General features: G+C 39.8%; 1 protein-coding gene across 1 annotated transcript in view; it reads right to left on the bottom strand.

The window, feature by feature from the left end:
- Positions 1-11,038: 11,038 nt before the first annotated feature.
- The window catches only part of SYNM (synemin, intermediate filament protein), a gene marked incomplete at its 5' end in the record, with an annotated part of 11,872 nt that continues 8,153 nt past the window's right edge, over positions 11,039-14,757 (bottom strand). Inside the window, one exon of the mRNA XM_009078508.1 lies at positions 11,039-14,646. Within this exon, the coding sequence (XP_009076756.1) occupies positions 11,039-14,646 (3,608 nt within the window). The remainder of the gene's footprint in view (positions 14,647-14,757) is intronic.

The following is a 14,757-nucleotide window of genomic DNA, read 5'->3' as shown; positions in this document are numbered from 1 at the left end:
GATTAGGCCACATAGTGAGAAAAATTGGATTTTGTAATAGGTAGGATTTTTTTTCACCTTCTTTCATCAGAAAAATGGAAGCCAATTAGCTCAAGTAAGAGTTTATATTTATTTCTCTCTTCTCTGACCAACACTTCTTCAATGTTTTGGCCACTGTTTCTCTCACAAGAAGCAACTGTGGTGCTGAAAGAAGAGCCAGGAATTGGAATGGCTCCACACAGGGACCTTAGCCCAGAAGTAACCAAGACTCGAGGGCGCCTGGAAGTGCCTGAGTGGCTCGAAGGGCACACAAATAGAGCACACATGAAACCCAAGCAGGTACAACCATTAGCTTCAGAGCTGGCAACGTTCTAAAGATGCTTTTCAGATAGGCATTTTATACCCTGGCAGATTTCATTCTGGCTGACTCTGTAATGAACCAGGGCTCTTCATCTCAGCAACAGGAACTTGGCTCATCCCAGTCAGCCAGGGATGCAGGGAAGTGCAAAAGCAAGCAGTGCAGATAAATCCCTTATTTGTAGTTGCTGCTGACTCTGCTGGAGGAGCTGACACTGGCACCTGCAGGCCATAACTCACAGAAAAAGTTACATTTTTCAGCTCTGCTAGCTGATTTAACCTGCAGGTAACTTTTTTCCTGTCCTCCTCTCCCTAAGGGACACTGCACAATGCACTGTGCTGCCTTCCCTGCTTTCCCCTGCTGAGAGTCACTGTGGCAACAAGCAGGCACCAGTGAGAACATCAGTGTCCAGGGCTGAGACACCAGATTCCTATGGGAGCAGCACAGAAAGCTGTTCATCCACTCAGATCCAGAACTCATAACCAGCTGGAATAGAAATTTAACCATTGCTGTCTCAGTCTAAGCTGATACTGACCCTCCTGTCTGAACTGTGGAAGCTGAAGGAGTTGCATATGTCTCCTTCTGCTGTCCTTGATACAGTGATAGTTGTTGGCAGATAACTGAGGGCAGTAATGTCCTCGAGTGACAGGGTCCATCTGCCAGAGTCCTCCTACACTGCTGGGAATTTGGCTGCTGGTTCACAGGCACTGATAATGGGAGGTTCCTCCCCTCAGCTCTTGCTGGCAGGAAGTGTTTTATTTATGATATCACAAAATATTTGCTCTGTTTCAAGACAAAAGGACCTGTCTCTGTTTCCTTTCCAAAACCAATCTTTTCAATCTTACTCAAGTCCTAAAAGGAGTCACCAGGTTAGCTGGTAATGGGTTTGATCACCTTGTGTGTGGAGTTTGTGTCCCACTTACTATTTATTTACTTTATTGATGTGGGACCAGGGCCCAAATATCAGCTACTCATTGCAAATCATACTCTGTTCAGATGATCGCTGAGAAACATTGCTTTGTCTTCTCCCCCAGGCTGAGAGGTATTTGTGTCAGGATAAAAGGGATCAATAAATCATCAATATATTGACCAGCCTGCCAGGAACTGCTTTACATGTAACAATTTTGCTTTAATTTAGCAGCAAATTGGACTGATTTCAAAGATGAGCATGTCCTTGGTTTCCAGAACAGAGAAATTACTACATTTATTACAGAACCCTCTGGTTTTGTTCTGACACAGAACTGTATCCACTCAGGAATGTTAGCACAAGTTTTATTGCTTTTTGTTTTTCCCTACTGTTAATGTACACTTCAAGTGAATTCCCAAGCTTCAGATGAGATTAATCTATTTTCAGCCACAAGTAAGCAAAGCCATATTTGGTGCCACAAAGAATAAACAGCAGATCTCCAATTTAGATTTTATGACACCAGTTTAACCTATTGCCATGCTATTTAATCTTACATGAACCACAGTCCAAAATCAGATAGACAGTTAGTTATTAAAGAATAATTGGGTGGTGTTACATTTCCCTTTACAGAATTAATAGAATGGTTTATATTTTGTTTATTTTCTATCTTTAAAAGCAAGCAATTAGCCTGCTAGTCCTCCCCTCTTTGGTAAATTCAGTATGCAAAGTAGAAATTGCACATTACAAATAATTCCTAGGCAAAAATGAAAGCAGTTTGTTGGATTTTATGGAAGTGCTGTCTTTTACTTTATTTTAAAAGCATCTAGAGCAGTCTAAGAGATGTTAGGACTCTATTCATTCTTTCAAAGAACACAGATATAATCTTTTTTTCCCCTTTACATTGCCCAGCAGCTCATCTTTCCCTTCTGCAGGAACATTCTACTGTTCTACACAGTACTGTGCTGCTACTGCTCTAACTGGAAGAGATTTATTAAACTTGACCAATTTTTAGACAAAGATCTTTCAATGAGAATTGTGCAATTACTAATCCGACGCTGAGCAGCAACAGCTAACAAAAAGACACAAAGCTGAGTCCATGCCACAAAAGTTGCCCAATTCAGGACTCAAAAAGCAAGGCCAGTAGTCTCTTAGCACAGGCTCTTTTTGTGGCCTGTTTTAACTGTCCATTCTGCATTATAACTGCAGCTGCTGGGGTAGTTTCCAGCATAGCTCTTTGGAAATCATTTCAATGGAAGTTTTTCCAGATGTAGGTTCGAGCGTGCCAAATGCTTTGGCTCTTCAGGATAAAAAGCAAGCTGGAAGTTGAGGCTGGTGCTTTAGCAGTGAGCAGCTTTAGTCAGTGCCCAGCTCAAAGAACCTGCTCTGAAACACTGCAGTGGTTCCACAGAGCTTCATTTGGAGAGTGGTACAAAAACGTGTCATAGTCTTCTTTCCTCTTCCTCGCGAGCTTCATTTGGAGAGTGGTACAAAAATGTGTCATGGTCTTCTTTCCTCTTCCTCGTCAAGTTTTTGGTTTTCCTTCCCAGTATACAAATTGTCCAATAATCTGTATAAAGCTTGAAGGGTTTCTATAGAGCCTTCAGAAAATTGATTTTATACCCACAGAATACAGAAAAAAATACCCCCTGATGCTGTACATTATCTCTAATTACTCCCTCAGACAAGGAAAGGATAGATTATAGCTATCCAACCTACCACATCAGTCACCGTGCAGTGAGCTTGGATCTCATGGAATAACTAAATTCTGCAAAGACACAACTGACCCAGCAGAAAAGCATCTTTATAATGTTAGTAGCTGTTAGCTTGTAGAAATTCTAAACTTTAACTCTCCCCTTCTTAAAGAAACACACGTGTTTAGCAAAGACTGATGTTGAGGCATCACCTCACAATTATCTGAAGTTGTGTTGGGTACAATCTGCCATTGTAGACTGTTCTATTCTAACCCTGTATGGAACCTGGAGTCCCTGGGCTGTGTTCATGTGCCTCTTCCTACTGCTGAAATAGAGTAGCAGCTTAAAATAACAAATTGAAAATGTTACAGCTTTTATTTCCTCACCTCATCTGGGATTCTGACCATGTTATTAGGGGGGGATTCACAAGGAAGGGGATATGTCTGTTCTCTGGTGTCCTGGAGCATATTTTTATGTTACAAGTTTCCAGACCCTCCTTTTCCTCTTCCTGCTTTCTCTCCCTCTCCAAACCACTGCAGGATCCTGAGATGTACATTATACCATGAGCAGTCAGATGATGAAAAACCACCTGATTTTTCAGTGCCAGTTATCACATGTTAATGTCCATCTCTGAGTTACTGCTACTTCAAGTTTGTGGAGATGCATGCAAGCCATTTATTTTAAATATACTGAGTGTTGAAATTAAATCTTGACATTTAGAGCAAGTGGGCAGGAAGCATTCAGACTTCCTCCCACTGCAGGAACAAGATATACCTGTGTATGAAGTATCACTGGCATTTGAAAGGTGGCTGTATCTAACTGATAACAGCAAAATTAAAGGTTAATACTTCTCATCGTTGCATTTAAAACCAACCATAAAACTAGTTATTAAAAATCAATTTCTTGTACTATTTTCTGAAGATTTGAATGAGGCTCTGCCTAAATAGTCACATTATCTCTGTCTGTGGGTATAACAGTCAGGACATGCTGCAATCACCAGGAAAGTACCATGTAAGTGAGAATAATATCAGTCTCCCAAGGGCAGGAAAGAACCATGTGCCTGAAAACATTTGGGTTTTTTTCTGACTGCATGACTTGATCTAGAAAAGTATATTTTTTTCTACCATTTTAACTTACAGATTTAATAAACAGGGTCTTAAAACATTGAGCCTCAAAAGCCTTTCTCACCCTTATCTCCCTAAGGACTAATACTGACCCCAGATAATTCATTCCCTCTACACATTCTTTGGCTTGCGTGAAATTTCCATGACAAATGAGGGAAAAGAAAAACACAGGTTATAGGTTCAAAGGAAAAAAACACAACAAAAACATCACCATGTAAGCAACACTCTAACATTCATTTCCAGTAACTTGCTCATTTTCAGCGTGGTTTTTCTTGGCTTTGCTTGGATGTTTAAGGATTTTAGACTAATTTCTTTTTAAAAATTCTGATGCAAATTTCTAGGGCTCTGATTTAAGAGCAATTTCCTTTGCCTGGAATAAAATATATAAGCCTTTAGCCAAGCTCTTACCAAACCCTCTTGCTGGGCAGAACCTGATCTGCACTACTGATGAGAGCTAAGGAACACCCAGTGTTTATACAATGGTCAGACTGTATAGTCAGAGCCATCTACAACAAATACTTTACTTCCCAGTCACATGGTAGCAAATACAAGTTATCTTAACCCCCTCCTGCCACAATGCACAGCTCCAGGGGCAACTGGGAGAGACCTAATGAAATTAACTGTATCCTTAATAAGTCTAACTGTATTGCCCAAACTAACACTATTTTTCATTACATCTGTATATACGAGTGCAAAATAGATGTATTTGAATTTTCTCTATCAGTGTACTCCAGTCTAAGAAATGTACATCATAGAGTTATACATTGTACCTCCTTCACTGCCAAATCTCATTTGGCCCCACAATGAAAAAAGGACTGATGGCAAATTCAAGAAACCACTGACATATTCAGAGCAAAGTTTTAATTAGATCTCTTCTTGGCTGAGCATCTTCTTGCATCTTGTTAGAATCTCTGTTCCTTTGCACTTCTCAGAGATATTTAGGCACAAGAGTCACACAAATTCCTGACGGAAAAGACAGATGAGTCAAACTGTTGGAAAGTTCCCAGTGCAGCAGCTCAGATTGCTAACTCACTCTTCAGGCTTTTTCCTCCACTAAATGTCAGATGTGTCACTGATTTAACAGCCATTGCCTGAAGAGATTTGATTATGTGCCACCATTACCAGCAGTAATTTTCCTGGTTAACTCCTCTGCTTGAGTGATAACAGCAGCTACACTCTGAGGTGCTCATGCAGCATCTTGGTGTCATCACAGGATGATGCAATGGCTTTAAGTGAAAGTAAAGCCAAAATGAAGAGAAAAATCAATGAACCAAAAGCAGAAGTTTCCAATTCCAAAGGGAGTTGGCCTTTTTACAAAGCTGCATGAAATACCTGGGTACCTTGCAGTCGCACACTCTCTGCAGCACAAAATTACAATGGCAAACAAAGTTGAGCTGATAATAAATAATAACCTGTATCTCCCTGCCTGTTTTTCAGGGCCACAAAGAAGTTGACAAAGATCAAATAAGACAGGCCAACACACTGAAACATCAACCCACCATGAGTCTGCTGAGTAGCATTCTAAACACAACATCACCACGGGGAAATAAGGCTAACATGACAGGCCTCTCATTCTTAGCAAAGTAGAATCAATTTGATCCATTTCTCCTATCCATCATGAGGACCCAGTGCCCCTTCTTTGCATGAAATACTGAAAAAAAATTCCTTGAAGACAGATTGGTTACACAGAGGAATACAGGATAAAAATCAATGGACATGAGCCATTCTCATGCTCTTTGTATTTTCAGAATATTTAACACCAGCTTTTTATTTCCTTCAGTAAAAAAACCCAAGCAAATCTCACTGAAATCCAGCACTAATGAAGTTAAATAAAGATAAAATTCAGGCAGCCACATCTGCTTGTGGATTACAAATCAACTTAGTTCTTAGGTACATCTAGATTTTAATTATCTAGTCTATTCAAGGGAATTTTTTTTTACTGCAGAATAACAAATGAAAGTAAAAGGAAAGTAGAAATTTCAGCCTGACAGAGGCATTTTGGTTGATGTGACTTGCTTTTCCTATCAGGGTTATAAAACATGAAGCAAATTCTACCTTGTATTAGGGTTCAGCATCTCTTATCTTTCTCACCTGGAAAAGCAGCCTGTAGTTTAACAAGTAGGTTTGACTCCAGCTGTAAATCCCTGCCACACCACCTTCACATTGCAATTTGGAAAGGAAAATCAAACCCAGTACTAGTGGTGTGTGCTAACCCAACAGCTAGAGACAACTTTCAAAAACCAGAATCTTCCCTAGCTGAAGAAAACCTCTTCTTCGTTAGGCAGATTGCTGGTTAATTTTATCACATTTGGTTGTAGGGATAAATCAGGAAAAAGAGTTTTAACCTGAAAACGAGTTAAATATGTTGAGTGTGAATAAACACCTTTTATTCCAATTTAATTTTGGGCACTCCTTTCTAGAATTTAACATTGAAAAAAAACCCCAGTGTCATTGCATCTTAAAAAAGTTATCACAACTGACGTGTGTCAAAACCAGGAAACTGAGGAGAAATCTTGGTGTATTGAGTCCCATTCCTTACTGCTCACAGATATGCATCAAGTTTCAGAGAAATCAGATCATCACCACTGAGAGCTTTAACAGCAACACTCAGAGATGGAGCCTGAAAACTTATTTTTCTGACAGAAGCCAGTTTCAGTGGAAACTATTTTGCTGATCACTTAACCATCTCCAGAATATGCTGTGATTGAGTCAGTAGCTTCAGATACATTTTCCCCTCTTTTGCAGGAACTGGAGAACTATGTGTTTTGTCTCAGTGTATTTTAAGTAGAGGATCTTTTCAGAAAGTCTCACTCTTTCACATTCTGACCCATTTCTTTAATCAAGAGAAAACTGGGTTAAAGGCACAGTATTTTCTTCATCACAAATAAAGTCTGTGGCTAAAGAGAAAAATAAACTTCACAGTATATTAAGGTATTGTTTACAAAATATATATCCTTTTCCATTAAAAGTCTAAATGTACATAAAATGGTTTCCTTTGCTAGAAAAGGGTAAAAGTTGAGACTTACCTTGGTCAAATCCCAGAAGCCAAGGATAATATGATGCTGGCAACTCCAGGAGTCCCATCCACCTTCTGTGTTGCTTTATACTCTGCCTCTCCCACTACCTGATGTTGAACTCAAGAGCCACTGCTTGTTCAACTGTGTTGTGTGTGGTTCCAATAAAAAAGATGCCCTGTCTTGCCACTAGTTCTTCTATAAACAGGAAAGAGTTATGTCTTTGCTGGAATGAAAAATTATGTTCATGTTTCGAACCAGAATTAACTCATCACTCCGAGAGGCCTTAGAACAAAATATTTATAGACCTTAATCCTTTGACAGTGCAGCCTTAAACACCCCGGACAGGAAGAAAGCCAAACATCTGCATTGATTTTGATTGTTTAATACTCAAGAGTGAAAAAGTGTAAAATCACAAAGCTTATACCACCACAAAAATGCAGTTTCATTGCAAAAGACCAAAACACAAGCTGCCTGCAAAGTTTCACACAGCTGACACCAACAACCCCAGGCTCAACATTCTGACCATCTTTTGAACACCTGCTATCACAAACATCAGCCACTACAGACAATCTCCTCATCTCTCGCACAGCTTTCTTCGTGTTCTATGCTCTATCTGCTTTCTAGACCAGTGGTTAACATGTTTGGAAAACAGTGCCCCACTTCTGATCTATATCAGCATACAACGGGTTTTATCCCTTGAAATGCTAATTGTATTTTAAAAGCATTTTGTTGAATCCAAACTCAGCAGTAAAGTCCTTATTTATAGTTAATGAAAAGCATAACTGATATGAGTGAGCTTCAGAAGTGCAGTGCTGACTGAGGTTATATCACCAATCCTTGCAGCCACAGGAGAGAATTCTTGTGCAGGATGTGATCACAGAGGAGGAGTTAGTACACCAGAGAGTAGGTTATATTTGCTCTTCCTAGCAATGCATGTTCCCCCAGCCCCAGTTCTGCACACACAACCATTGGGCCTGCAGGGTGCAACTGTTCACCTCACCACATTGTGTTGTCTGGAGGGAGAATTATCCAAAAGTTATCCATCTATCAAAATGTCTCAGCTTAATGAGAACTAAATGGCAAATGGGTTCCTAATTTTAAAACATTTTTACAACTTAAAACCCTTTTAATGTGAGATAACTTTGTTCTCACAGCCTGAAGGTATTCATGCTAAGGAACATTTTCATGTCATGCTAATGAACACTTCCACTGCTCTACAACTAACTTTCTAATAATTGATTAACATCCTGATCCTAAATAAAACTGAAGTATACAGAACAAATTTTTCCCTCCAGACAGCCAAAAGAGAAATACATCTTGGTATAACCTACTGCATCTGACAGTGATGTGCAAAGGAATTTCTAAAGAGCTGTTGCTGCCTCAATGGAAATACTGATTTTTTAACTTATTTTTTTATCCTTCAATACTAAGGCCACCTGTATCCTATAGATCACTTGCTCCTCACTAGTTTATTCTGTCACCTGACATTATATTCCTCTGAGCAGGTGAAGATAAACAGAACAGAGGTTTGCTGTCAGTAGGAGCATTGTCTGCCAAAGATCCCACAAGGTATCAATAAATGTGTCTAACCTTGTAAGTAGCTTTCTGTTGGTTACTAAATGTATTTTCTGCAAGTACTCTTATATTTGTTTTACAGAGAACGGTAAATTTCAGCCTAGAATAAAACTTCAAGGAAAAATCACTCTGCTTATTTTAAACTCTGTTGATTACTACAGACCTGACTTCTTCCTTTACACAGTTATTTATTACCTGAAGCACAGAATCTGACTGCTTGCAGTTAGGCATCTAGCTGGAAAACTCTGGCTTATACACAATTATTAAACATAGAGGTGATACCATCGTTAACGTCATACGGTCAACCAAGGAAACAAAACCATAGGATGAAATTAGAAGTGTAACAATCAGCAACATCCTATTTATAAATGGGAGCACAAGCTGTTTTCTGAGCACATGAGTAATTTTGACTCAAACATTATCTGTTGCACAGTGAACAGTATAAATAAGCTTAGATATATGCCCTTAGTGCTTCTGCACGACTCAAGTTGCCTATTCATTTTCCAGCTGTTGGTGGCACTTCCAAATTCAACTGATGATTTCACACAGAATGAGGAAAACATTCAGAATATTTTGCAGCGCAGACAAACCCCACGAGTTAATCTTTGGAACATGAATAGCTTTGTACAGTTTCAAACTCAGTTCCTAAGGCACACAAGGATTCAACTGTCCCATATGTGAAGCAGAGGATATGTCAGTCAGCATGGAGCTTCTCCTTAGCTTTGCACTTACATTCATAGTATAAAGCAGCAGTCAGAGTTGAAAAATCTAGCTCTGTTAATATCAAGGAATCTGATAAGTGACTAGTCATGCCAGACTAAGATAGTTTAACTGGTTCTACTATGGATCAGCACACACAATACTAGGCTTACACAACCACAGGGAAAAAAACTGGGAGTCAGCACCCACCAGGCTGGCACAGCACAGCCACCTGGACCCAGGTGTGTGTCTGCTCTGCAGAGAGGGGGGGAGAGGGGGAGAGTGAGTGAGTGAGTGTGTGTGTGAGTGTGTGTGTGTAGAAATAGCAGCTTCTCATTGTGTATGTTACTTCTCATACGTGTCCAGTATGATATTTCTTACCCCAGTGAAAAGATTTTTCTTTTGGCTGCTATTTTTGCTTCTGGTGGCACAGCACAGGTCAGTGCAGTCAGTGGCTCCTGAGCTGAGCTTTGAAGTCACTGAGTTATAAAGTTAAATCATGTCCTTCATTCACCCAATGTGCAACCCAAGTGAAATTAGCTTATTTTCAAATGATTTAAGTAGAAGGCAACTTTGGCCTGAGGCACATGTTACATTCAGGGAAAAAAACCCAACTCAAACTTCAGGTTGGGCTTGCAGGAGGAGTGTTTGTAAAGGGCATCTCCTGGTTTGTAAACTAAGGATTATCTGGGAATGAGCTGACACACAATGATCATAAGTGTCATCAATGCCATTTGTACAAGTTTCTTTCTAACAGTACAGGCAGGAGCTAATTTCACTGCGTTATTAACGAGGCATCATGTAATCATGTTTGACACTTCACACTTACCTTTAGCAATACCTAGCAAAATTAGTTGAGGTTACTAATGTACACAGCCACTGAGCCTGGAAGTTCTCCTTACTTCAGTGGGAACACTATCCAGCCTATTCTTTAAATTTGCTTTCTTTTTAGAGAAATTAAATGTAGCATCAAGTAACCAGAAAATTCACTGTTTCTCATTGAGAACACTGAGAAATTCTTGCCTCAGTGTTACCTCTGTGTTTTGCAATGCATTCAAGCTATACAAATAATCTCACTTTTGTCAATTCTTGCTATGCCTAGTTTGATCCTACAGAATCGTAATTAATTTTATAGCTGTAATAACTGTCTCTTGAAATGTATTCATTAGGTATTGCATATAAGTACACAGAAATGGAACTGAAAATCAGCTACTACCACCCTCATTAATCTTACATTCTGTTATATTTGTGGTTAGTAGCTCGAGATTTAAATAGAATTGCATAGTAATATTTTAGTAACCAAGTACAATACAGTATTAAGAAAAAAATAAATTTGAAATGTTCTATTCAGGCACACACTTAATAATTGACAAGAAGCCAAAAAAAATAGAATCCTTTGAACTCCCCAGTAGCAAATTGCTGTTTCTATGGGTGGAAAAATCTCAAAATATGAGACAGAGATCTCTGAGGAAAAAAAATAATAATAGCATGATCTCTCCAAAAAAAAAAAGGTTTCCAATAAAATAAAAAGTGTGCTGAATAGAGGCCTAGATTCAAGACTTCTCAGTCCACTATTATCACCTAAATAGTCTGAGTGTTTCCCCATCCCTTTTTTTCTCTTAAAAAAAAAAAGGAGAATAAAAATATGTATAAACAAATTGCTAAGTAGGCTTCAGTGAAAAGTCCTTTCAGAACCAGTCTCCATTCTCATCATCATCTTCCTCCTCATGGTCCAGATAGAGAAGAGCAACTTTCTTTTCATCAGACACAACTGACCCTTGGTTGACCGTTCTCTGCAACTGCACAGTTCTATCAAACGACTGTTCCATCACCTTTCCACCATGGTCTTGGGAAAAACTGGAGTGAACATAGACACTTCCTGTATTTTCATCTGCAATCTGATCAACTCTGACCTGTGAGTGACTAACAGAAGGGTCTTGGTTACTGGACATCAGCATTGCTGCTTGCTGTTCTCCACTTTTTACTGCAGATATTCCACCCATATTGGAAACATCCATTTGAAAAGTGTAAGATGTTTCCTTGGATCCTACTTTAATATGCTTTACAGACCTGTTGCTCTCAGATGACTCTTCTGTTTGTGAAAGATCTTCCAGTGTTCCAGAAATGGGTCTTGTAAAGATGATTTGCTCAGCATGAGTTTCTCCAGGAGTTATTTTAACATGCCTGAAAGATCTTGAGCCTCCTGAAAGACTCTGGTCTTCCAGTTCACTGATTTCTGTGTGCTCAGAGATGGGCCCCTGGTAGATGATCTTTTCAGCTGTCATAAACTCTTGGGGACCCAACTGAATGTGTCTGACTGAACTTTCTGCCTGTGAGAAGTCTCTAGTGCCACTGACCTCCACTTTACCGGAGATGGGCCCTTCAAAGATAACATGCTCAGTATGAACCTCTTTTGGACCTAACCTGAAGTGCCTTACTGATCTGCTGACATCCACAGACCCTTCTGTCTGAGAAAGGTTATCTGAGCTGTTGAGTGCCAGAGAGTCTGATACAGGCTCTTCAAAAGAGTCTTCAGTTACTTGCCTTGCTCCTACTGTGACACGTCTTGTGGACCTGCTGAAGTCTGTTGAAATCTTCTGAGACAGATTCCCAGAATCAATCTCTTCTACAACTGTAGTAATAGGGCCTGTATAAAACACTTGTTCTGTGGTTTGGATTTCCTTAGGGCCCAGTTTAAAATGCTTCACAGATTGGCTAAAACCTGATGATCCTTCCGTGTGAACAAGATCTTCTGCAGCATTGAGCTCCAGCGTTTCAGAACCAGGTCCTTCATACATGACCTGCTCAAACCTCTGAACTTCTGCTGGGCCAATCCTAATACGCCTCGTGGACTTGGTCTCATCAGTTGATTCTGGTGAGTGAGAGACTTCTCCAAAATCTGCACTTTCCAAAACTGAACCGTCATAGATGACTCTTTCCGTGGTATGATACCCTGTGCCACCACTCCGCCTCGTTGTGGATGACTGATAGATTTCTTGATCAGCCAAAGGAGTGTGAGAAGAAACATCTACTTCTATATTGCTTCTACCATCAACAACTCTCTCTGAGCTCCCTTTTTTCAGGGTATGCAATGCTGCCTTTTCCTTCTCACTCGTGAGTACTTCACCAAGCTGAGCCACATCGAATTCATCCGTATTAAGGGTCTGAGACAGATTGACTTCAGCAACGATGGTCACTGAGCCACCTTCCTCCTTCTGATCAACTTTTTTGATATCAAATTCTAGGTTACTAGCATCAACTTTGTTTTCTTTTGTTAATGCAAACAGCTCCTCTTTCACACTCTCTGGGAGACTGCCCTCCAACTGCTCCAAAGCTTCCTTCAATTGATGTTTAGGGTCCTTCGTTTCCTTGGACAAAAGCCCTTTTATGGAAGTCTGAAATTCATGGGGAATTTTAATTTCTTTTTCAATCACCATGGATTCAACATGGGACGTTTCAGCTTCAGGATGCTCTTTTAAAATATGAGCACTTGCTTCCTCCCCTACCACTTTGTAGGTTTCTTCTGGAGAGCTCACACCTTCATCTTTCTTACTCTGTGTGCCTTGCAAAAATTCATCTTGCCAAGAATATTTAATAGTTGATTCTTCTTCGATATGAATTTGCCCATATACTGAGTCATCATCTTTCTCATTAATAATGGGATGATCATCAGGAACAGATACAAAATATTTTTGTTCAATAGGTGAATCATCTTCCTCAGTTACTTCTTCCACACGAGTGAAGCTCTCATGGCGTGGTTTCTTCTTCTTAACATCTTCATAGGTCAATGTGATGTTTTGCTCCTCCTCACCATAACGTCTCTCTCTCTCAGGGAACGAGTCCTCCACTTCTTCTACTTCAAAAGGTGTTGAAAACTCATCAGTGGCATAATCTAGTGTTTCCTCTACAATCTCAACATTAACAGACACATTCTTTCCGCCCTCACTTCCTTTCAGGCCGTGATGTACTATATCTTCTATCTCCTCTCTGGAAGGAGCTCCCTCAACACCCTCTCGAATCACCTTTCTAACATCCTGGTTTGAGAGACGTCCTAAGTCACCTTCATCAGAAATATCTATGTCTTCTTGAACTTGAGACTGCACTGTGATCTTGGTCTTTATTTTCCCTTCATCTGGCTGTTCTTCCTTATTAAAATAGGTCACTTTGGAGTCTGTTGACATTTGTGAACTAGAGGACTGTGTAAAAGTTTTAAGAATGTCAGCAACAATATTCTCTGCTATATTTTCCGTTGGCAGAGTTCCCATTTGATGAGTTCCATCGCTGATTTGTTCTTCCAGACTGGATTCTGCTTCTGAAATCCTCACTTGGTGAGTTTCAGCAGATTTAGTTACATAGTCATCTGTTTCACTTCCTAAGTAAGTTTTAACACCTTGTACCCTTATATCTTTATTTCTCCGAGATCCTTTGTCGGGAGCAGCCCCTTCAATGCTGATGGGTATCTCAATGACCTCTTTGCTTCTTGATTCTGAGGTCACATTTGTACCTCTTTTGGTTGATTCACTTTTCAAAGTTCTTGCATTAGAAATATCACTCCCTGTTAATTTCTGGTTAACCTCCTCACGGATATATGTTTTCTGCTCAGTCTTCCTTCCAAAATCAGCACTTCTATCTTCTATAAGAGTTTTCTCATCTGTTTGCTTTTTCTCATCCTTTGTTTGTTTCTCCAGCTTATCTTTTTCTTTCAGCAGAGATGTTTTCTCTTCAGTTGGTTTGCTGCCTCCTCTTCTTTCTTTCAGTGTGGTCCGAGTTTCAGTTATAGTTTCTTCATATCTAGATGGTTTTGCATTGGTAATCAGCTCATAAGCTGGAAATCTAGTGAGGTTTGGTTTTGTTCTTGTACCTTCAGCATCAGACTTGTGACTCTTGTCTGATCTTTCAGCACGTGCTGATTCTTTGGAAAAAGATACTGTGGATGAAGTTGTAACTTCTGTTTTCTTTCTTTCTGGAACTGTCTTTTGCTGCATTTCAGTGCTTTTCCAGCTACTATAGGCAGGAGTGAATGTTCTCATTTCCTTGTGGTCTGTTACAATCCTTTCATCCTTTGTAACAGTTGTTGAAGGGCGATAAGTGGAACCAAGTACATCTCTTCCAAAGGTTCTTCCACCAGATCCAGCCTGTGTGGAGTGAGCCGAGTAACGTGCAGAGCTGCTCGTGTGTGTCACTGGCATCCTGTGCCTGGTGTCAGTGATCCTGGGAGCTGGTGAAGCTTTATTTCTATTTCTTTCTTCATAAGTAGAGTAAATATCAGTGTAGTTATATGAAGCATTTATAATATCTGCAAAAAGAGCACAGCCCAAACATTAAGATAATGGCTTGTAGCTGAAATAATGTATAAGAGAGCATGAACTAAGAACATTTGTCCTACATTCTTTGAACGAAACAATTT

The sequence above is a fragment of the Acanthisitta chloris genome, unplaced genomic scaffold, assembly GCF_000695815.1.
Source record: "Acanthisitta chloris isolate BGI_N310 unplaced genomic scaffold, ASM69581v1 scaffold20107, whole genome shotgun sequence".
Lineage (NCBI taxonomy): Eukaryota > Metazoa > Chordata > Aves > Passeriformes > Acanthisittidae > Acanthisitta > Acanthisitta chloris.
Note: the sequence above shows the minus strand (reverse complement) of the source record. Positions and strands in the feature narration are given on the sequence as shown.